This window comes from Equus caballus, chromosome 7 (genome assembly GCF_041296265.1).
Source record: "Equus caballus isolate H_3958 breed thoroughbred chromosome 7, TB-T2T, whole genome shotgun sequence".
Taxonomy (NCBI): domain Eukaryota; kingdom Metazoa; phylum Chordata; class Mammalia; order Perissodactyla; family Equidae; genus Equus; species Equus caballus.
In genome coordinates this window covers 56,155,994-56,178,263 of record NC_091690.1, presented here as the reverse complement: position 1 = coordinate 56,178,263, position 22,270 = coordinate 56,155,994, and the positions used below count along the sequence as shown (strand labels likewise).

The window sequence follows — 22,270 nt, the reverse complement described above, 5'->3', positions numbered from 1 at the left end:
TGTCCTTGGAATTACAAACTTTTCAGGATAGCTTTCTAGGTATGGATCCTTTCTCAATGATCCTTTACAGCATTTGGTGAAGACTTTTGCTCTGAAGATTCAATCTCTTCCACTCAGTGAAATTTTCTTCTATTTCTTTGATTAATAATCCTCCACTATCTTGTTTCATTCTCATCTCCTAGAATGCCTGTATCTTCTTCTGTACTCTCATAATTTCCATCATGGTCTTTTTTGCTCTATGTTCTGGAGGAATTTCTTGAGTTTTCTCATTTTTATTTCACCCTTGATTATGTTCTGTTTTTTGAGATCTTTAGTATTGGCAACCATGTATTTATTTCCAAGAACTTCTTTTTAATGTTTATTTCATTGTTCCTTTTACACAGTAAATTGCTTTTGTTTTATCAATGCAATAAACCCTTGACTCTTATTAAAAAAATGAATAAGATGCGTTTGCAATTATCTCTTGCTCCTTATATCAACTCCTTCACAAGTAGTCATTCTGTGGGTGTGGCTCTGATGTATTTCTCCACGTCCTTCAATTTGTGCTTCTTCCCAAACCCCAACAACTGCTCCACAGCCCCACCTTTCTCCTAGCCTCTGCTACTTGAAAGAGAAATCTCTTCAGTTTTCCAGAGAAATCTGGCCACTAACTACAGCACAGCTGCAACTCCCTGAGGACTCGGCATAGCCACCAGCCAAGGTGTTATGCAGTCTAATATATTTAAGACTGTTAAAGCTTATGTTTAATAAACTTAACTCTGAAGGTTATTTCTAAGTAGGAATTCCACAAATGCATTGAGCAAGGCTAAGGTCAATGAAACACATACATAGAGTCCCAAAAAGTATGAATTCTGGAGTGTTGTTTTCAAAAATGTCATTGTCCTTGTATAAGTGGGTGCACATATGATGGATTACTTCTTTAAAATATCTTTTCGAACTGAAAAAGAACATTTATCCAGATCTTTCTTAACTTAGTTACACGTGCATGTAGTTTAAAAAGTCATTTGGTTCTTTATCACTGTTACCAAAAAGCAGCAATCTCTTGTTCCTTCCCCAGTTTTCCACTCCCCGGAGGCAAGCACTTTCAATTCTTTAGCTGATTCTATTGGTATTTATCTCTATATCTCTGCATAACATACTTCTATTGCTATTTCTTGATTTTTCAGTTTTAGGCATTATCTATTGATGATCACAATGGTTATTTTTCATGCCTCCACCACCTCATACCCACCACACACACACACACACACACTCTCACTCTCACACACTCACACTTGCTATTCTTCCATCCTCCCGATATACCACAATTTTTGTTGCATCAATATTCTGTTTGCCTTGTTGTGACTTTATAAATACTCTTCACCTCTGAGCCATATAGTATAGCATGATTACTTTCTCTTTCCCACATGTTTTGTTTTTCCTGGAGTGAATGAATCCTATCTTAATTGTAAATTTTTTGAAGTTTTCTTCTTTCTGCTTAGTTTTCTTCAAAAAATGTCTTTCTGTTTGTATTTGACCTGGTTATGTGAACCGTTTTCCTCGAAGGTCTGTGATCCCTTGACTTCGCTTGCTCCTTTGCAAGAGTAGAGGAGTCAGAAGCTGACAGGAAGCTCCAGTGGACATGTGCGGGGCTTGTTGCCAGGGGTCTTCACTGTGTGGTCGTCAGGCTAGTCTCTTTCAGTCTTCTGCCTCAGGCTGATCAGATTCCAGAGAACTCACTTCTAAGTTCTCCTGCTTGGAGGGTAAGAGTTGGGCTGCCAGTATTTACCCTCTACTTCCAGAAATACCTAGTGGGTTGCTTCTTGACTTTCTCCACTGCCAGCTCCTATTATTTTTGTCCTTATAGGTTTAACCTTGCAGGTTAAAAATATCCCTTTGCTTTATTTTAGTAGGATTTGGAAATGGAGCAAAATGTGTCTGTTCACCCATCTTCAACCAAAAGTCTCATTTTTCTCTGCTGAATCATTTACTCTACTTTTATTCTGTGACTTATTTCTTAGCAATTGATCTCGTTCATAGAATCTTGTCAAATCCTTCCTAAAAGTCTAGGTACTGCTATGTGATCTGCCAAATTTTTTTTATCTGCCATGAAAGTCATATTTTCAAATAGCCAAGGCAGATGAAAATTAAAACATAACTTTTCACATCTGAATTCAGAAAAATCATTTAAAGCAATACTCTTCTATGTGCGCATCTTTCTTAAACTTTAGGGTCTTTTCCTTCTGAGACATGAATTCATAATCACAACTTTACTTCCCTGTTTTTTATGAGTTGAATACAGTTTTAATTATAGATTGTAAAAACATTCTAATGTAACTCAATACATATTGGTAGTTTAAATTATAGTAATGTATTCTTTTTGCACATTGAAAATTCTTTTTAATTTGATTGATTCTCTTGCTATCTGAATGGCCCAGACTGTATTCCATTATTTTCCCTCCATCACACTTTATCCTCACCCACCCACACCTACTGTTCTCCAGAGTAATCAAGTTTGACAAGTTCAAGTTTCTTATTTCTCTGACGAAGAAGTAAAGTGAAGTGGACCTGGGGTAAAACCCTGATATGTCAAACTTTGAAAGTAGATCCTGAAATGTTAGCACAGAGCTGAGTGATTGTAGGAATTCAGTGAGTGATTCTGAAAGGAAGGAAGGAAAGAAGGGATGGTAGAGACAGAAATAGTGACAAATGGGTGTATTTTGACAGAAGAGCTGGCAATACTTAGAGATCATGGATTGGGTGTGGGGTGTGCAACAAGGAGATGAGCAAAGGATGATCCAAGGGCTTCTGGCCGACCGGTTGGAAGGATAAGATTGTCATTGATTAAAAGGAGAGAGACTGGAGAAAATGCAAGCTTGGTTTGACATGCCTGTTGTACATCCAAGTGAAGATGTCAAATAATTAGCTGTATATACAGGTCTAGATGTATCTTTCTGCTTCATCCCCCTCAGTGTGTGGCTTCATTGTTTGTGGTCACCTTATGGTTGTAAGATGGCTGAACCACTTCCAGCATCACATCTGCCTTCCATGAAAGTAGCAGAGGAAGCATAATGGGTAAAAACAAAAGAGTACGTGCCAGCATTTTATTTGGGTTTACAGGTTCCAGGAGTTCCGACCTGATATCTTTGGGGGCCATTTTTCAGCCTACCACCTTTAGGAATGGGGAAATGAAACAGGGAAGGGCAGGTTATCAAGCCACTTACCACTGAGGGTGACTGTAGCGAAATCCTGATGGGGGACTCTGGAACCCAGTATAATCACACCCCTCAGAGTTATCCCATCCAAGGAGAGAGTGAGCATTTATACACCAATAACTGACTGTCATTGGTTGAAGGTTGCTCCTAGGAGAGTTTCAGTTCCCTGTCACTCCTGGTCTATCACGCAGGTGACAAAGAGGATTCCAGTGGCAAGAGAAAACACTCAGGCAAAGAAATGCAAGTTCTGTCTACTGGAAATCAGGCCAAGTGCCCTGAAGTGGTAAGTGTGAGGGATATGTAGGACACCAACAGCAACTGCTGTGGCCCTTTTTTAAATAGCTTCATGGCAACTTCCACTTAGGTTTCATAGGCCAGATTTTTTTTTACATGACCGTGCCCAGAGGAGACTGGAAAATGTAGTTGTGGTTTTTAGCTGGACACATTTCCACTCTGAATTACATTGGAGCTCTGTCAGTATGGAAGAAAGAAGGGTGGATGTTGGGTAGACAATTAGCCACATGGGAGATAAGAATGGAAGCAGATAAGTGATGAAGATGACTCAGCCCAGGGTTTTATCACTGGATATGGTGGTAAGTGGTCAGAATTTAGGATATATATTGGAAGCAGTGCAAATAGTGCTGTTATTTTGGGGTTTGAGGGAAACACAAATCTAAGATCATGAACGGTTTTTATCTTGAGCAACTGTAGCAGTGGTGCCAATTAAAGAGGAGGAGTGGACTTGAGTGGGAGCAGGCTTGCGGTGCAGGGAGTCAAGCACTGTGTTTTGAACATGTGAAGTTTGAGATGCCTACTGATGCCCATTGGGAATGTCAATGTTGAATAGGTAGTTGGATATAGAAGGCTGGAGCTCAGAAGCTCAGGCTGCAGATACAGATTTGGACGTTGTCAGAATAAGCTGGCATTGGAAGGTTCATTAGAAATTTCCAACGTTCAGGAAATGGTATATTTCTTAGTTTCCTAGCATTGGAAAAACAAATTTTATCAGTTTTCCTAATTCTTCACTGTTAGGATCCAGTGAAATAGCTGGCTCTAGTTTTAAATAGAAAAATACCTATCCTCACATGTAGTAACATTGCAGCCTCTCATCAAATAGACCTTTTGGCGAGAGGGAATTTTAATTGTCCTAGAGATTGGCTTATAGAATCCAAGCTAATACATGTGTACATAAACATTTGTTTACTATTAATTGTGCCATTTGTTTCTATGTATTAACATGAAACAATATTTCATGTATATAAGTTTATGAGGATAGTGAAGTTATTTATGTTTCTAGATAATTGTGAAAATCACCCTGAATAGAGGGTTAATGCTTGCTGATATTTCACTGTCTTCTTACCACATTCAATCTGTAAACCAAGATGTCACTCAGAATGTGAATAGTTATTATAGAAAAAGTTTATCTGTAATGTTGATATTTTAGCAGATTTCTCATTCTTTTTAGAACATAAAAAAGTGAGATTTTAAATTTGTATATTTGAATTCTGATAAAATATTGATAGAGACTTGGAAGTTATGATGTTGCATTTTATTTCTATGAAGGTCTTTCTCTGATGATTATGATGAAGACTTTAAAATAGGGCCTTAATAAGTACATTTAAGCATCTTTCTTTGGAATAATGGGATTTAGATCTCCTCCATATCCCAACGTTAAGCTTATTGCAAATGACAGGAAGATCGGACTGAATATGAGCCACCAGTTCAAATATGCAGTCAAATAGGCATTGTAATGCTGCTGAGTCAGCAAACACTAATGACAGTAAATAACATTTTTTGGACAACTAGGAAAGTGCCTGAAGAAAAGCTATTTTTAGCTATAATTCAATAATTAATTTTGAACAAGGGCAATCGTGAAACTATGACCTAAAAGTCATAAAGTAATAAAGCTTTCACTTTATTGTTTTAAGGGAGGGATAATCGACTAAAGAGCAGGCTGACATCACAGACATATCTGCAAAAGTGGGTTCTAGCATTTCTCCTGGAGTCCCTCCTGTTTGGTTCTATTTATGGTGGGACAGTACTTGATGTGCAGAATAGGGTCTGTGAGTCACTACAGAAAAGTGAAATTATATTTATTATTTTTTAAGCTAAAGATAAAAAGCAGTTCACCCATTTCTCTCACTCCCCTGACCCCTGCCTCTGGCAACCACTACCAATCTGTTCTCTATGTCTGTGAGTTGGGTTTAGACACACACACACACACACACACACACACACATATGTTTTAGATTCCACATATAAGAGAGATCCTATGGTATTTGTCTTTCTTTGTCTGACTTATTTCACTTAGCCTAATACTCTCAAGGTCCATACATGTTGTCATAAATGGCAAGATTTCATTCTTTTTTGTGGTTGAATAATATTCCATTGTATGTATGCACTATAACTTCTTTATCCATTCATCCATCAATGGACACTTAGGTTGTTTCCATATCTTGGCTGTTGTAAATAATGCTGCAGTGAACATAGGGATGCAGATGTCTTTTTTAGTGTTTTCTTTTTCTTTGGATAAATACCCAGAAGTGGGATTGCTTGATCATATGGTAGTTTTATTTTTTATTTTACTTTATGTATTTTTATGTTTGGAGTGTTTCTTTCTTAGCATGACAAAGAGTACATGTTTAAAACCTGGAGCTAACATTATACTTAATGGAGAAATATTATGGTTATTCTCTTTAGAAACAGGAATAAGATCAGAATGTACTCTGTACTAACTCCTTTTTAAAAATTTTTTTATTGAGTTCGTAATAGTTGACATCATTATGAAATTTCAGTTGTACCTTATTTCTTATCTGTCATCACACAAGTGCTCCCCTTCACCCCCTGTGCTCACCCACCACCCTCCTTCCCCTGGCAACCACTGAACTGTTTTCTTTGTCCATGTGTTTGTTTATATTCCACATACGAGTGAAATCATGTGCTGTTTGTCTTTCTCAGTCTGGCTCATTTCACTTAGCATAATATCCTCCAGGTCCATCCATGTTGTTGCAAGTGGGATGATTTTGTCTTTTTTTATGGTTGAGTAGTATTCCATTGTATATATATATACCACATCTTCTTTATCCAATCATCAGTTGATGGGCACTTGGATTGTTTCCATGTATTGGCTATTGTGAATAGTGCTGTAACAAACATAGGGGTGCATGTTACTTTGGATTGTTGATTTCAAGTTGTTTGTGTAGATACCCAATAGTGGGATAGCTGGGTCATATGGTATTTCTATTTTTAGTTTTTTGAGGAATCTCTGTACTGTTTTCCATAGTGGCTGCACCAGTTTGCATTCCCACCAGATGTGTATGAGTGTTCCCTTTTCTCCACATCCTCTCCAACATTTGTTGTTTTTTGTCTCGGTAAATATAGCCATTCTGACTGGTGTAAGTTTGTAGTTTGGTGTAAGTTTCATTGTGGTTTTGATTTGCATTTCTCTAATGATTAGGGATGTTGAGGATCTTTTCATATGTCTGTTGGCCATCTGTATATCTTCCTTGGAAAAATGTCTGTTCATATCCTCTGCCCATTTTTTGATCGGGTTGTTTGTTTGTTTTTTGTTGAGTTGTGTGAGTTCTTTATATACTTTGGAGATCAACCCCTTGTATGATAAATGATTTGCAAATATTTTCTCCCAGTTGGTGGGTTGTCTTTTCATTTTGTTCATGGTTTCCTTTGCTTTGCAGAAGCTTTTTAGAAGATTAACTGTCCATAGATGCGTGGTTTTATTTCTGGGCTTTCAGTTCTGATCCATTGATCTGTTTGTTTGTGTGCCAGTACCATGCTGTTTTGATTACCGTAACTTTGTAGTATGTCTTGAAGTCAGGGATTGTGATGCCTCCAGCCTTTTTTTTTTTTCTCTCTTTCAGGATTGCTTTGGCTATCTGGGGTCTTTGTTGTTCCATATAAATTTTTGGATTCTTTGTTCTATTTCTGTGAAAAATGTCATTGGGATTTTGATTGGGATTGCATTGAATCTGTAAATTTCTTTAAGTAATATGGACATTTTAACTATGTTTATTCTTCCGACCCATGAACATGGACTATCTTTCCATTTCTTTTCAATAATGTCTTATAGTTTTCAGTGTACAGGTCTTTCACCTCTTTGGTTAAGTTTATTCCAAGGTATTTTATTCTTTTTGTTGTGATTGTAAATGAGATTGTATTCTTGATTTCTTTTTCTGCTAGTTCATTGTTAGTGTATAGGAATGCAACTGATTTTTTTAAATTGATTTTGTACCCTGAAATTTTGCTGTAGTTGTTGATTATTTCTAATAGTTTTATGGTGGATTCTTTAGGGTTTTCTATATATAAAATCATGTCATCTGCAAATAGTGAAAATTTCACTTCTTCATTTCCCATTTGGATTCCTTTTATTTCTTTTTCATGCCTAATTGCTCTGGCCAATACCTCCAGTGCTATGTTGAATAGGAGTGGTGAGAGTGGGCACCCTTGTCTTGTTCCTGTTCTCAGGGGGATGGCTTTCATTTTTTCACCATTGACTATGATGTTGGCTGTGGGTTTGTCATATTTGGTCTTTATTATGTTGAGGTACTGTCCTTCTATAACCATTTCATTCAGAGTTTTTATCATAAATGGATGTTGGATCCTGTCAAATGCTTTCTCTGCTTATATTGAGATGATCATGTGATTCTTATTCCTCATTTTGTTAATGTGGTGTATCACATTGGTTGATTTGCAGATGTTGAACCATCCTTGAGTCTCTGGAATGAATCCCACTTGATCGTGGTGTACAATTCTTTTAATGTATTGCAGTATTCGGTTCGCCAATATTTTGTTGAGGATTTTTGCATCTAAGTTCATCAGTGATATTTGCCTGTAGTTTTCCTTCTTCCTGTAGTCTTTCTCTGGTTTTGGTATCAGGGTAATGTTGGCCTCATAGAATGAGTTAGGAAGCATTCTGTCTTCTTCAGTTTTCGGAATAGTTTGAGAAGGATAGGTTCTAAGTTTTCTTTGAATGTTTGGTAGAATTCTCCAGAGAACCCATCTGGTCCTGGACTTTTGTTTGTTGGAAGATTTTTGATTACTGTTTCAATCTCTGTATTTGTGATAGGTCTGTTCAGATTCTCTATTTCTTCTTGATTTAGTTTTGGGAGGTTATATGAGTCTAGGAATTCATCTATTTCTTCTAGGTTATTGAATTTGTGGGCATATAGTTTTTCATAGTATTCTCTTATAATCCTTTGTATTTCTGCAATATCTGTTGTAATTTCTCCTCTTTCAATTCTCATTTTACTTATTTGAGCCTTCTCTCTTTTTTTCTTGGTGAGTCTGACTAAGAGTTTGTCAGTTTTATTTATCTTCTCAAAGAATCAGCTCTTAGTTTCATTAATCCTTTCTACTGTTTTTTAGTCTCTATTTCCTTTATTTCTGCTCTGATTTTTATTATTTCCATCCTTCTGCTGACTTTGGGCTTCTGTTCTTCTTTTTCTAGCTCTGTTAGGTGCGTTTTAAGATTACTTATTTGAGATTTTTCTTGCTTGTTGAGGTGGGCCTGTATTGCTATGAATTTCCCTCTTAGGACCACTTTTGCTGCATCCCATAAGAGTTGGTATGTTGTATTTTCATTTTCATTTGTCTCCAGTTATTTTTAATTTCACCTTTGATTTCTTCAGTGATCCAATGTTTGTTCAATAGTATGTTGTTTAGTCTCCACATGTTTCTGAGTTTCCCAGTTTTGTTCTTATGGTTGATTTCTAGCTTCATAGCATTGTGGTCAGAAAAAAAATGGTTGGAATGATTTCAATCTTCTTAAATTTATTGAGGCTTGCCTTGTTACCCAACATATGGTCTATCTTTGAGAATGTTCCATGGGCACTTGAGAAGAATGCATATTCTTCTGTTATTGGGTGGAATGCTCTCTACATATCTGTTAAGTGCATCTCATCAAGTGTTTCATTTAAATCTACTATTTCCTTATTGAATTTTTGCCCAGATGATCTGTCCATTGAAGTAAGTGGGGTGTTGATGTCCCCTACCATTATTGTGTTGCTGTTAATTTAACCCTATAGGTCTATTAATAATTTCTATATGTACTTTGGTGCCCCCGTGTTAGGTGCATATATATTAATAAGCATTATGTCCTCTTGGTGGAATGTCCCTTTTATCATTACGTAGTGCCCCTCTTTATCTTTTTTAACTTGAAGTCTGCTTTGTCTGATAAAAATATGGCAACACCTGCTTTCTTTCGTTGGCCATTAGCTTGGAGTGTTGTCTTCCATCCATCACTCTAAGCCTGTGTTTGTCTTTGGAGCTGACATGTGTTTCCTGGAGGCAGCATGTTGTTGGGTCTTGTTTTTGAATCCATCCAGCTACTCTGTGTCTTTTGATTGGAGGATTCAGTCTATTTACATTTAGAGTGATTATTGTTATATGAGGGCTTAATGCTGTCATTTTATTGCTTGTTTTCTGGTTGTTCTGTTTCCGCTATTTCTCTTCCTTTGCATTTCTTCTATTTCATTTTGTTGGTTTCCTGAGGGGGATTTCTCAGTTTTCTCGCTTTTTGTGAATTGTGGCTCTGCTCTGATTTTTTGTTTACTGGTTACTGTGAGGATTGTATGAAAGGTATTGGAGATGAGATAGTCCATTTTCTCATAGCCTCTTATCTCTATTAACCTAAGCAGGTTCCTTTCCTTTCCTCTCCCCTTCTGAGTAATTGCTGTTACAAATTGTTCTGTTTTTAATTTTGTGAGTTTGTGGCTAAGTTGAAGTATTTATCATTACTTTTGATGCTTTCTTCGCTTTTCTCTTTTAAGTTGTAATTGAGTCTTTGCCTCCCTGTTCTGGTAGAGAGCTGCAGGTTTCTGATTATGTCTGTCTGCTTATCCCCTTGCTCAGAGCTTTGTAGACCTTTGCCTTTTTGTTGCTGGTGTGAGGGCGTCGTTATTTCCTGTAGGGGAGGTCTAGTGGTGATGAACTCCCTCAGCTACTACCTCCATTTATATCATTAGCTTTCTGTTTTGCTCTCTCTTCATCTCCAAATTTGATATGCTGACATTTTGACTCTAGGCTCCCCAGACAGTATATCACCCTGCAAGTCTCAGTGTGCCCCCTCTCTTCTGGCTTAGTGCATTCAGACCTCTTTCCTGACCCTAGGATCCTTGTCTTGTGAATTGCTTCCAAGGATAAACCCAATACAAAGGGCCAGGGTTTGCATGTCTTAAGTAGTATATCAGACACAATCCACTCAGTCTCCAAAGCTGGAGGACTCAGAGGATTCTTTTTCTTTTTTAGTTCCTCAATCAACTTTTCTAAAATTGGAATGTAAGACCTACTTCATGGGATGTTGTGAAGATCCATGAGAGGAAGTACAGGAGAGTAATTAACATATGTTAGCATTTGACTAAAGAAAGAAATGAAAATATAAATCATGTTAGTGCCTAGCTGTATGAAGGAGGCTAAATAAGCCTTTTTAATTTTATTTGAAACTTCACTAGGTTTAGGAGCAAATATTGATGCTACTGAGACAGCTGAACTGCTATTAATTATCTCTGAAAAACTGAAGAAGCAAAGATATACTAGAAGATTGACAATTGACAATCGAAATTCAATTGACAATTGAATTTCAAAAGCGGATATTAAATCTGACAAAAAGCTGAGTTTGGTGTAAAACTGAGTTTGACTTAATCTTAGGTAAGACTCTGGGAGAGACTGTCAGTGGTTTGTGAGCATTCAGAAGGGGAAGCAGTGCCCCCAGGACTCAGCCTAGGTGCACCCTGACCCCTGCCCACTAGACCAGCTTTGGTTCACGGGGCTGAAATGCTGCTGCATGAGGAAACATATAGAAAGAGTTGTATTTGGGCTTTGGCATGATATTTTACAGGTTTTTTTATGACATGACGTTTTTTTGGGAAAAAAATTGTAAGATTAATTAAGTGGATTAGCATCTGATTATAGTAAAAGGAATAATCAACAGATCACTATCACCCTGAAGGGCTTGTTAGTAGAATGCCATAGGACTCTGTCCTCCATCCTGTCCTTCAGGACGTTTTACAAACATATATATATATATGTTTATATTTAAAACAAGTAATGCTTATCAAATCTGCAGCTGACACAAAACTGGGAGGTATGGTGAATATATTCTCTGACACAAACAGGATCCTAAAATATAAGCTCAGGTGTTAACCGCTTCAGGAAGGCTTCTATGATAGCCCACCCTGTTCAAATCTGTATTCAATACCCTTCCTTTCTATTCCCAAAAGAGCTGCATGTCTTCATCAGTCTCGTATTGTACCTGCCTACCTTGCAAATCTCTCTCTGTGCACAGGCAGTTGGTCTTGTGTCTCTATCTTCCAGTTCCTCACACAGTGGGAAGCAGCTGCTTACTGAATGTTTGCTTCATTAAAGAACCAGCGATGACGACCCACACTGAGAGGCTGAAACTCTCAAGCTGAAATTTAATAAGGATAAAAATAAGGCCCTGTTTTGGAGCAGCCCCCAAAAACTAAACAAGCACAATATAGCGAATAGATGGCTTTACTTGTAGCACACATGAAAAAGAAATAAGGTGTTTAGATAAGAATAACCTCTCCATGAAATGATATAATATCACTGCTTTACCCTTCCCCCTTCCAAATTCAAAGCTAAGGTCATCTTCACCTGCTTGAATAAAAGTTTGTAGCACTTGAAACCAAAGATGTGGAAGTCCTCTCTGAGCTGATTAGATCATCCCTGAAGTATTATGATAAAGTTCTGAGTTGTGCATTTCAAGGAGGAAATCTACAAACAGGAACTTGTTCAGAGGAGAGCCACCAGGATTATGAAGTGTCTGAAAATCTACCATAATCACTTGCTTTTTCATTCATTTGACAAATGCATCTTGTGTCTGTGTCTAGTGCTTTCCAGGTAGTGTACTAGGTAGTGGAAACTAGTATACTAGGTGGAGGGAAAAAATCTCTATGAGTAATTGAAGGAAATAAAGATACTTGTGGAAATAAACAAAGACCACCCAAATGAGAACAAATGAAGCCTATTTATTCAGAGCTTACTATAACAAGGGAGTCAGCAACTATCACTTGCATTTGGCAGACTCATAGGCAGGCAGAGAGGTGGGAAAGCTTTACAGTGAACAAAAGAAAAGGGTTCAGCTCTGCTCTAATTGGAGGCTCTTGGCATTGGGAAGCTGGAGGAGGCAGGCTAACTAGAAGCATGGCATCCTATGTGATTGGTTTGGGTAGCAAATTTGGCTTTCCCCAGTTGGCCTTGCGTCGGAAGTAGGGGCAAAAATTAGGGAGGCTGTCAGTCATTGACCAAGTCCTAACCATTCTAGGACTATTTCTGAAGAGGTTGTGGGTCAGAGTCTATTATCATATGTTCAGCCATTGTCTATTTGTATGTTCAGTCTCTAATATTGAACATTGAGAAGACTCAGAAGAATCTGGAGGTACACTTATAACTGTATTTGGCTTATTGATAACTGCATTTGGGTACTTTAAGGTCTAGTGTGTTGAAAAGGCATTTGTTCTGAATGGTCCCAGTGGGTCAAATTAGGACTAGGGGATGAAAAATTCTTCAATATGAGGAAGAACTTTTTAAAACTCATTGCTACCTAGATACCATCATAGACAGTGATTACCTCCTGAAGGAGGAATTCAGACCTAGACTGGATGTGATACTTGGCAGTGATACTGCAAAACAGATCACAAAATTTGCCATGCACCAGAATCACTACATACCTTTGTTACTGATGCAGAATCTTGGGCTCTGTCCTAGACTTGCTGAATCTGATCAGTGGGGTATGATAGATGATTCTCTTAAGAAACATTTGTGGAAGATATGCAAACACTGGATGATTAGTTGTACTAGATGACTCGTAAAAGTCCTTCCAACCTGAGAGTTTAACATTCTAACCTTTGCATAGCATAGTCATAACCAGGAAATAAACTGTGCATTCATTTATTTAACAATATTTATTCAATAGCTTACGTTATGCCATACTCTATTTTGGTCTATATTTTAATTCCACTAGCACGATAAATTCCTATATGCCAAGGAGATAGCAATGAAAACAACTCAGTTTTTCATTCTTCAAAGATTTATTGAGCATCTGCTATGTGCCGGGGCACTGTGCTGAGCTCTGGTGAAATGGTGATGAGCAAGACTGATATAGTCCTTTTTTTCCCAGAGCTTACACTAGCAGAAAAAAATAGCCAAAATGTATTTACAGTAAAGGGTGATACATGTTGTTATGAAAAAGAAAATGGTGTGAAAACCATTCTTTTTGTTATGTTTTTCCCCACAGCATAACTCCAATTAAAATCCAATCAAGTTATTTATAGAGGAATGAGTACTTCCTTCTTCAGATTTATTTTAGGTTTTAAATAAAAATTGAGAGCCTTTGGGCCTTAACCGAGGAATGCTAGAAGACTTTAGAATGCCACTTTGTCCTTAAAACCCCTCTTATATCAAAACTGAAGAATCTGCTGTTGGATAAATCAGTCAAAGGGACATCCTTGTTCAGGTTGACTCTGGGTATTTTAGAAAGTGATTCTGGAAATTCTGAGTTCTTTTGAGTTCTAATACCTATTTCTAACCCTGTTGCAATGGCGCTAATTTGTACTATATTTTTCAAGCAAGTTCTTATTCAAAACACCATGTCTTTTGCTGTGTGGTTTGTAGGAAGGAGCTTAGATAGGAAGCAGCTACCTATGATCTAGTTCTGGCTCTTCCATTAATTAATATGTGACCTTGACCTCTCTGGGCCTCAGAATTTTTCAAAATGCTAAATAAGCCTTAATGAACCCTAAAATTCTGATTTGGTGAAACTAAATGTCATTTTACACCTGCCTTCCTCCCAGCTACACAAATATATTAGAAGCCTCATCATTACATGGAATGGATACTGAAATAACTTGCTTTTCTAATCTGGACACTTGTGTGTTCCTTAGGCTGAAGTCTGAGGCTTCAACATCTACCTGCTTATCCAGTCTGAATGATGGATTTATAGCAGGTCCTTGGGAACCTACGCTGGGAGCACCCAGCAGTCTGTCTTCTCACCAACTCTCAGTAGCCGTAGTTCTAGCTGTTGCCAAGGGTCTTGTTTCAAACACAATAGACCTTCCTAGTCCCAAGATATTGCCACCCATCTGAGTAAAGTATCCCCACTTTCTAGAAACTTACATTACGCTGCCCGTACCTGCCTCATCAGATTCCTTCCAGACAGACACCAGCCAGATCACACCAACTTCCACTCCTGGAGGAGCAGCACTGTAGCACCCTTGAAAATGCTCCTGCCTAGCCCAGGCTTGCTCTTCTTCCCTGACAGGCACAATTGAAGTCCTAGTTGCCATCAAACCTCCTCAAGTTACGATAGACATAGGTATGTGTATTTTTACATGTCAGAGCATTGAACCACTTTTCATAATTAGAATTTTCCCTAGAATTAGCTCACTCTAAAAATGTTATTTTATTTTTTTAACTAACTTCCTTTGTTGCGATCTTATTTCTGACCTAATCTGCGCAATATGTTTTCGTTTTAGGGCTCCCTTGTCTAAGTGAAAATTTTGGGGTCAGGGAGACCCGCATGCTACCCCCTGCACTCAGGAGCGAAATTCAGCAGTGACTTTATCAATATATTGCATTATATAATGAAGAAACTATACTTTAAAAAATGTCTTTAAAAAATTAAATGTATGTCCCGTCATACTTCACTTAACAAGGATACACTCCAAGAAATGCATCGTTAGGCAATTTTGTCATTGTGCAAACATCATAGAGTTACTTACACAAACCTAGATGGTGTAGCCCACTACGCACCTAGGCTGTATGGTGCTAGTCTTCCAGGACCACCGTCATATATGCAGTTCGTCATTGACCGAAACGTTGCTACACAGCACGTGACTGTCAGCTCTGAAACTGGCTTTTAGTTTTAATTTTAAAAATTAACCTCTAGCTTCTGGACTTCTTCCTATTTAAATAATTGCACAGTTTAAGGAAATAAGATCAAGCTATTCAGAGCAATATAATGGTTTTTCTTGTCCTCACATTTCACTGTTTTTAAACGTGTTTTAATTTTCTGTAATTGCCAGAGCTTCTCCTTGTGAGGCTGAGCTTCAAGAATTAATGGAACAAATTGACATCATGGTAAGCAACAAAAAATTGGATTGGGAAAGGAAGATGCGGGCTTTGGAGACACGATTAGATCTTCGGGATCAAGAGTTGGCAAATGCACAAACTTGTTTGGATCAGAAAGGTCAAGAGGTACTGAACATATGTGTTAATGAATTGGTAATTCCTCAACTGTTACAAATAGTATTTATCCTATCAGAATATGTTTTCCATTACACATACTTTTTATCAGGCATCAGCAATAGCATTTATTGCTTGAAATTCTGTCATAGTGTGCTAAAATGTGTTCTATCAAATAGATGACAGGCAGAGCCTAAACCCATAGAAATTTTCTGATGCAAACATATAGTGTTAGCCACCATCTAGAAAAGTAAACAAACACTCAGTATATATGTGAAATGAATATTGTTTGCAAGCAAAGATGTCACTGCTTTTGCTGCTGTAGAAACAAAGCAGTAGTCATGAAAGCTGTGTTTTTGCACGAGGCAGAATTCAGGAGCATTTGCCTCTTCTAATCTGCTAGAAAAATATTTCCTGAAAGAAGTGAAATGTCAAGACTTGATTGTACGACGAGGGAGAAAAGGATTTGGTGCAGGAGGTGTGTGTGTCTACCTGGGCACCCACTTAAGAGGAGTGCCCTTGGCCCCTCTGAGGCTGCTTACCGCCATGCTGGTGGTTGTGGAAGCATGCAAGGTGCCCTCGGGCCTGTGGAGGGGTTCAGGAAAACTGTCTGCTTTATCGAACATACGCTTTTGTGTCTATGAGTTTTTCTTTTTGGCAAAGCATAAGAGAAATATTTACTAATCATTTACTGAAACATCATCAGTCAACTTGTTCAGCAGCCATTTTTCTACCTTTATTGGCCTCTCAATTCGACTTGGTTTTTGACATAGTCAACTATGTTATAGTTTGACATAGTTAACTTAGTTTTTGGCCTCTGGTTTGCCTTCATGCTAGAGGCAGGCCATCTGACCAGGCCTATGCAAGGATTGTTTTCTCCCTTCTATACCTATAATGACACAGATGTATAAACAGGACCCTCACCTGCTTTTTGAGCAGACACATTCTGTAAGCCATATCCTTAAGAACCACTCTTAGACATTTTTCTTTTTAATGCGTTAGTTGTTATAAAAATGTAACGATTATTCCATAATACCACTAAAGCAGAGCTCCCACTGAAGGCAGTGAGGCTAAAAGAAAGCTGAAGTGTGTCGGTAGAGGTTCTGCCTGAGCGACAATGACATAAGCCTCCCAAAAAGATAAGGCAAAGTAAATTCTAGACCTTAATTTAAAATGTGATGGCAATAAGGGTCTTTTGTCAAACATCCATCCCATAGTGTCCTAATGAGTACCCAGTGGAACCGTGCTAGCAAGGTTTGGATTTTGTGAATTTAATTATTAATAGCTATTTTAAGCACTGCAGTACAAATATTTATTCTTGGGTTTGGCACAGTAGTTTTATTTGAATTGTACTTTTCTTTTGTACATTTTTTTCTGAGATTTTGAGGCAAAATTTAGAAAAAGCAAAATTAAATTTTGTTCTTAATGCAGGTGGGGTTACTCAGACAGAAGTTGGACAGTCTGGAAAAGTGTAACTTAGCAATGACTCAGAATTATGAAGGACAACTACAAACCCTAAAAGCTCAAGTAAGAAAACTTAGTACAATTTAATATCGCACATTTTGGTATATGTTTTGACCCATAAAATTGTGTTAATTTTACTAAAATAAATTGTTTTTAATACAAGCAAAAGTTCTTGTATTTCAACTACAAGATTATATGTTTGGCCCTGTCTTTTGTTATTTTGTATGTGTTGATTTTGTCTCTTTTACTAGACTGTCAGCTTCATATCCCTTTAACTGTTAACACAGCGCTAGACTAATAGCTTTCTCTTTATCAGGAGACTTGTCGATTAATGATATGATAATAATTAGCTATGCAAACAACACCAAGAAAGCAAGATTATCTTTCATAGACATTATTAGTCCTTTATTCTATGGCAATTTAAAATATGGAAGTTTGCTGTTACGTAACAGATAATCGAAAGAACAAAACTAGTCTTTAGTACCTTGTTACTGGTAGGACTGTTTCATCAATGACGGTGCTCCTGCATATGTGATGAGAAGGATAGTGATTTCTTTCTTATTTATCCTCACATCTCCTGACGGTGCTGGCAAGCAAAAAGTCTTCTCTCCCAACCACCACTAACACATAGGACTGTAAGCATCTGAGCATCTCAGGTCTAATAGATGCTATATCCTTGCTTAACTTAGTAAATGAATCAATGGGAAATATGGTTTGATTATAAAATTTTACTTTATAACCAACTTTTTTGGTAATGCAAGGATTTCATAAATGATAATATATTTAAAGGAGCCCAAAGTAGTTAATGCTCCTCCCTAAGTACCTTTTTAGGGAGATGATTCAGCCATGAAGATTGGAATAGGAAACATATGATGCCACTTAATAGGTGTGATCTTAACAAGACTAGCTCTTAAATCTACCTAGACATTTTGCCAGCAATTTCAGTCACCGCCACTAGATGGTAGCTTGACTTGTGAAACTACATAAGGTTTTTCCTGACTGAGACTCCAAGCATTTAACACTTAGATCAATCAGCTTGCTTTTTTGTAAAGATAAAACTCTAAAATGACATAAATATTAAATCACTATAATTGTTGAGTATAAACGAAGAGACCACAATCTGGAATAAGTTCAAAAAAATACAAAAATCTAGATACAAGTTCAATACATCTCTAGATTTTATTTAACTAGTTTAATCACTGCTTACCAAATCTTTAACTTCTGTTTGTTTTGTTTTGTTTTTCATGTTTGTTGTTAGAAAGTTTGGGGCCTTGTTTCCAAGTGCTCAGCAGCATTTAATATATGACTCCTTGCCATTTGATGCTTTGCAGTTCTATCTTATTACTTGGCTGCAGGCTAACCAAAAAATATGGTTATGACAACTTCACAAAAATTTGTCCTATGGAACACTAATACTGAGAGTTTAGAAAAAGCTGTTTACTCCTTCTCTGCTCCTGGATATTCACGTGCACATTAGCATATCACAGGCTGTGAGAAGTCCTGCTTTAACAAATCCGTTTAGCTTTTTTAATACATCATTTTCCAAATGTAATTGACCATGAAACCCTTTTACTTTTTTAAACTAAAACCTACTAATACTGGAGTAAAGTATTGCAGTGTGAACACTGCGAACGGGTGTCTCATAGAATACGCTTTGGAAACACTACATTACTGTCGAGAGAACAGCCAACTCATCCGACTGCAGTTTTCTGCTCCTCTTTTCTTCTCTGGTTAAAAGAAAGGAAGGAAGAGAGTTAGGGAGGGAGAGCAGAAGAGAAGGAAAGAGGGGAGGAGGGAGAAAGACAGAAAAAGAAAAGTACTATGTACTCAACTTGGTTTGCATAATAGCTAGTAATATGTCATTTTTCTAACCAGAAAATGGAATCTGTGGCAAACATGCTTTGTTGCTTCTTGCTCACACTGCTTCCTTCTTTGAAATTCTTGGTTTATTTACAATTTCATTTTCCTAAAATATCTCAAGGATACGCTTGAGCACACTCTGCCTTGCATAACTCAACTCTGTCAAAGCTTTCTTGTAGAAATTGCTTCCTTTTTTAAAATGGAGTATTTTCTTTTCTTTCTAACCACCATAAAACTATAATCGAGTTTTATGTATATTTGAGATTTCCACTTCTGGAAAGATGGAGTGCATATACTTTTCCCTATTCCTCCCGCTAAATGCTGCAAGAAACCCTGGACATTATTTATAAAACAATGTAACAAGACTGACAAGTAGAGAGAAAAGATAGACCACCTAGGACCTTGGGACCCAAGGAATGACACAGTGGTGGGTTCCCTGGGACTTTTTTTTTTTTTTTTGCTTCTTATATCCCAGAGTGGGTAACAGAGGAGCCAGCAATCCAGACACTCCAATGGACACAAACAAACAAAAAGAGTCCCAAGGAAAGTCTGCTCTCTGCAGCCTAAAGCCCAGGAAAAAAATACCCCAGCAACATTAAACACTTTTAGATAACAACTGCTCTGCTCCAGCCAAACACCACAGGAAAAAACAAAACAAAACAAACTACAGCTCCCACCCACCACACCAGCAAAGACTAAGTGGGCAGCCTAAGTTTCCACCCTCACCAGGCTGTAATGAGGTAGCCCAGGCCATGGCCACTGTGCCTGCATGGTGTCAGAGAAGACTGAGTAGATAGCCAGGACCTTCATCACCACTGAGTGTTAATAAGATCCTGCTCAACCCATGATGTCAGTGGAGACCATGTGGAGAGCTGGGACTTCTGTGCCCATCTGGTGCTGATGAGCACCCCTCCCCCTTCTCTCTGGAATGGTATCAGGGGAAGTTAATGAGGAGTCAGGATGTTCACCACCCATCAGTGGTAACAAAGCCACTCACCCTCACTTCAGTGTCACTGAAGGCCATGTGGGAAGCAGTAAGAAGACAGCTATGCCTTCTAATTAACATGGTGTCAGTGAAAGGCTAGTGGGGAGCCTGGACTCCCACTCCCACTCAACAGAAATAAGGAACACCTCCCCCAGATTACCCTCTGAGGCCAAGCTAAGACTTGGACTTCCACTGCCACCTGGCAGTAATGAGGCAGCATTCTGTTTTCCTGCTTGAATGTTGTTGGAAGAGGACTGCTAAAACACAATATTTAAATAAAAGCAAGAGTTTCATAACACAATACCCCAAAATGTCTAGGTTTCAATAAAAAATCACTCATCGTACCAAGAACCAGGAAGATTTCAAGTTGAATGAGAAAAGACCATCAAGAGATGCCAACACTGAGTTGATACAGATATTAGAATTATCTGACAAGGATTTTAAAACAGCTGTTAAAAAAAATGCTTCAATGAGCAATTACAGATATATTTAAAACAAATGAAAAATTAGAAAATTTTAGCAAAGAAACAAAACTATAAAGAACAACCTATTGGAAATTTCACAACTGAAAAATACAATAACCAATATAAAAAAATTTAATGATGAGCCCAAAAGCAGAAAGGAGAGGATAGAGGAAACAATCACTGAATTTGAAGATAGCAAAATAGAAATTACCCAATCTGAAAAAAAAAGAGAAAATAGAGGAAAACAAAATGAACCTCAGGGACAAAAGATTGCAAATTTGTATCATCAGAGTCCCAGAAGGCGAGAAGAAAGAGGGTGGTACCAAAAAAGTATTCAAATAATTAATGGCTAAAAGGTCCCCAAACTTGGCAAAAAATGTGAATCTACAGATTCAAGAAGCTGAGTGAAACTCAAACATGATAAACCCAAAGAAATCTACACCAAGACACATCATAGTCAAAGTTCTGAAAACTGAAAGACAAAGAAAACATCTTGGAATCAGGACGAGAGAAATAACACCTTACCTATGGGGAAAAACCAATTTAGCTGATGGATTTCTCATCAGAAACCATGCAGGCCAGAAGGAAATGGCACATTTTTCAACTGCTGAAAGAACAGAAACATCAACTCAAAATTCTATGTCCAGAGAAAACATCCTTAGGAATGAAGAGGAAATCAAGACATTCTCAAATGAAGGGAAACTAAGAGAATTTGTCACCAATAGACCTATCCTGAAAGAACAGCTAAAGCAAGTTCTCTTAGTAGAAGGTAAATGATACAGAAAGAATCTTGAGACATCAGGAAGAAAGAAAAAACACTGGAAAGAGTAAAAACAGGTAAATGCAATAGACTTTCCTTCTCTTGAGTTTTCTAAATTGTTTGACAGCTGAAGCAAAAATTATAACAATGTCTAACATAGTTCTTAATGTAGGTTGAGGAAATACTTAAGACAACAGTGTTCTAAATGGGACAGGATAAAGGGACATAAAGAGAAGTAAGATTTCTACACTTCATTTAAACTGGTAAAATGTCAACACCAGTAGCCTGTAATAACTTATGTATATATAACATAATACCTAGAGCAGCAACTAAAAAGCTATACAAAGAGATATACTCAAAAACACTATTGATAAATCAAAATGAAATTCTAAAAAATGTTCAAATAACCCTGTGGAAGACAGGAAAGCTAAAACAGAGAAACCAAAAACTGGAGAACAAACAGAAAACAAAAAAAAATCAGGCTTGAGCCCTAACATATCAATAATTCATTAAATGGAAATGGTCTAAATACACCAATTAAAAGGTGGAGACTGACAGAGTAAATAAAAAATATATGACCCAAATGTATGCTTTGTTCCAGAAACTCACTTCAAATATAACTGTATAGGTAAGTTGAAAGTAAAAAGGTGGAAAAAAATACCATGCAAATATTAATCAAATGAAAGCAGAAGTGATGCCAAGATAATTCAATGGAGAAAGAATAATCTTTTCAACAAACAGGCAAAAAAATTAAGTTGGGCCCTTACCTAAACCATAGGCAAAAAATTAACTCAAAATGGATCAAAGATCTAAATGTAAAAATTAAATCTACAAAACACTTAGAAGAAAACAGAGGAGTATATCTTTGTGGCCTTGGATAAAGCAATGGCTTCTTAGATTTGGCACCAACAGCACAAGAAAAATTACATAAATTTGACTTCATCAAAATGAAAGGATCTGTGTCCTTCAAAGAACATCAAGAAAATGAGAAGACAACCCACAAAAGGGGAGAAAATATTTGCAAATCATGTATCTGACAAAGGACTAGTATCCAGAATAAAAAAAAAACTCTTACTAATAAACAATAAAAATACAAATGACCAAATTTTAAAATGGGCAAAGATCTGAATAGACATTTCTCCAAACAAGATATGCAAATTGCCAATAAACACAGGAAAAAAGGCTCAACATCGTTAGTCATTGGGGAAATGCAAATGGAAACCATAATGAGATACTCTTTCACACCCACTAGGATGACTATAATCAAAAAGATGGACAACAGCAAGCATTGGTGAGGATATGGAAAAATTGGAATCCTATACAT

The 22,270-nt window shown here is 37.3% G+C and overlaps 1 protein-coding gene across 10 annotated transcripts in view; it reads left to right on the top strand.

Moving 5' to 3' along the window:
• The window catches only part of DEUP1 (deuterosome assembly protein 1), a 94,669-nt gene that overhangs the window by 7,615 nt on the left and 64,784 nt on the right, over positions 1-22,270 (top strand). For 8 of the 10 annotated variants that reach the window (XM_023645570.2, XM_070273203.1, XM_023645564.2 and 5 more), the window contains 2 exons: positions 15,254-15,425; positions 16,845-16,940. In XM_023645570.2, coding sequence (XP_023501338.2) covers positions 15,254-15,425; positions 16,845-16,940 — 268 coding nt within the window. Of the gene's footprint in view, positions 1-3,385; positions 3,478-15,253; positions 15,426-16,844; positions 16,941-22,270 lie in introns of all 10 variants that reach the window. The other 2 variants (XM_070273201.1, XM_070273200.1) reach the window with 1 other exon arrangement.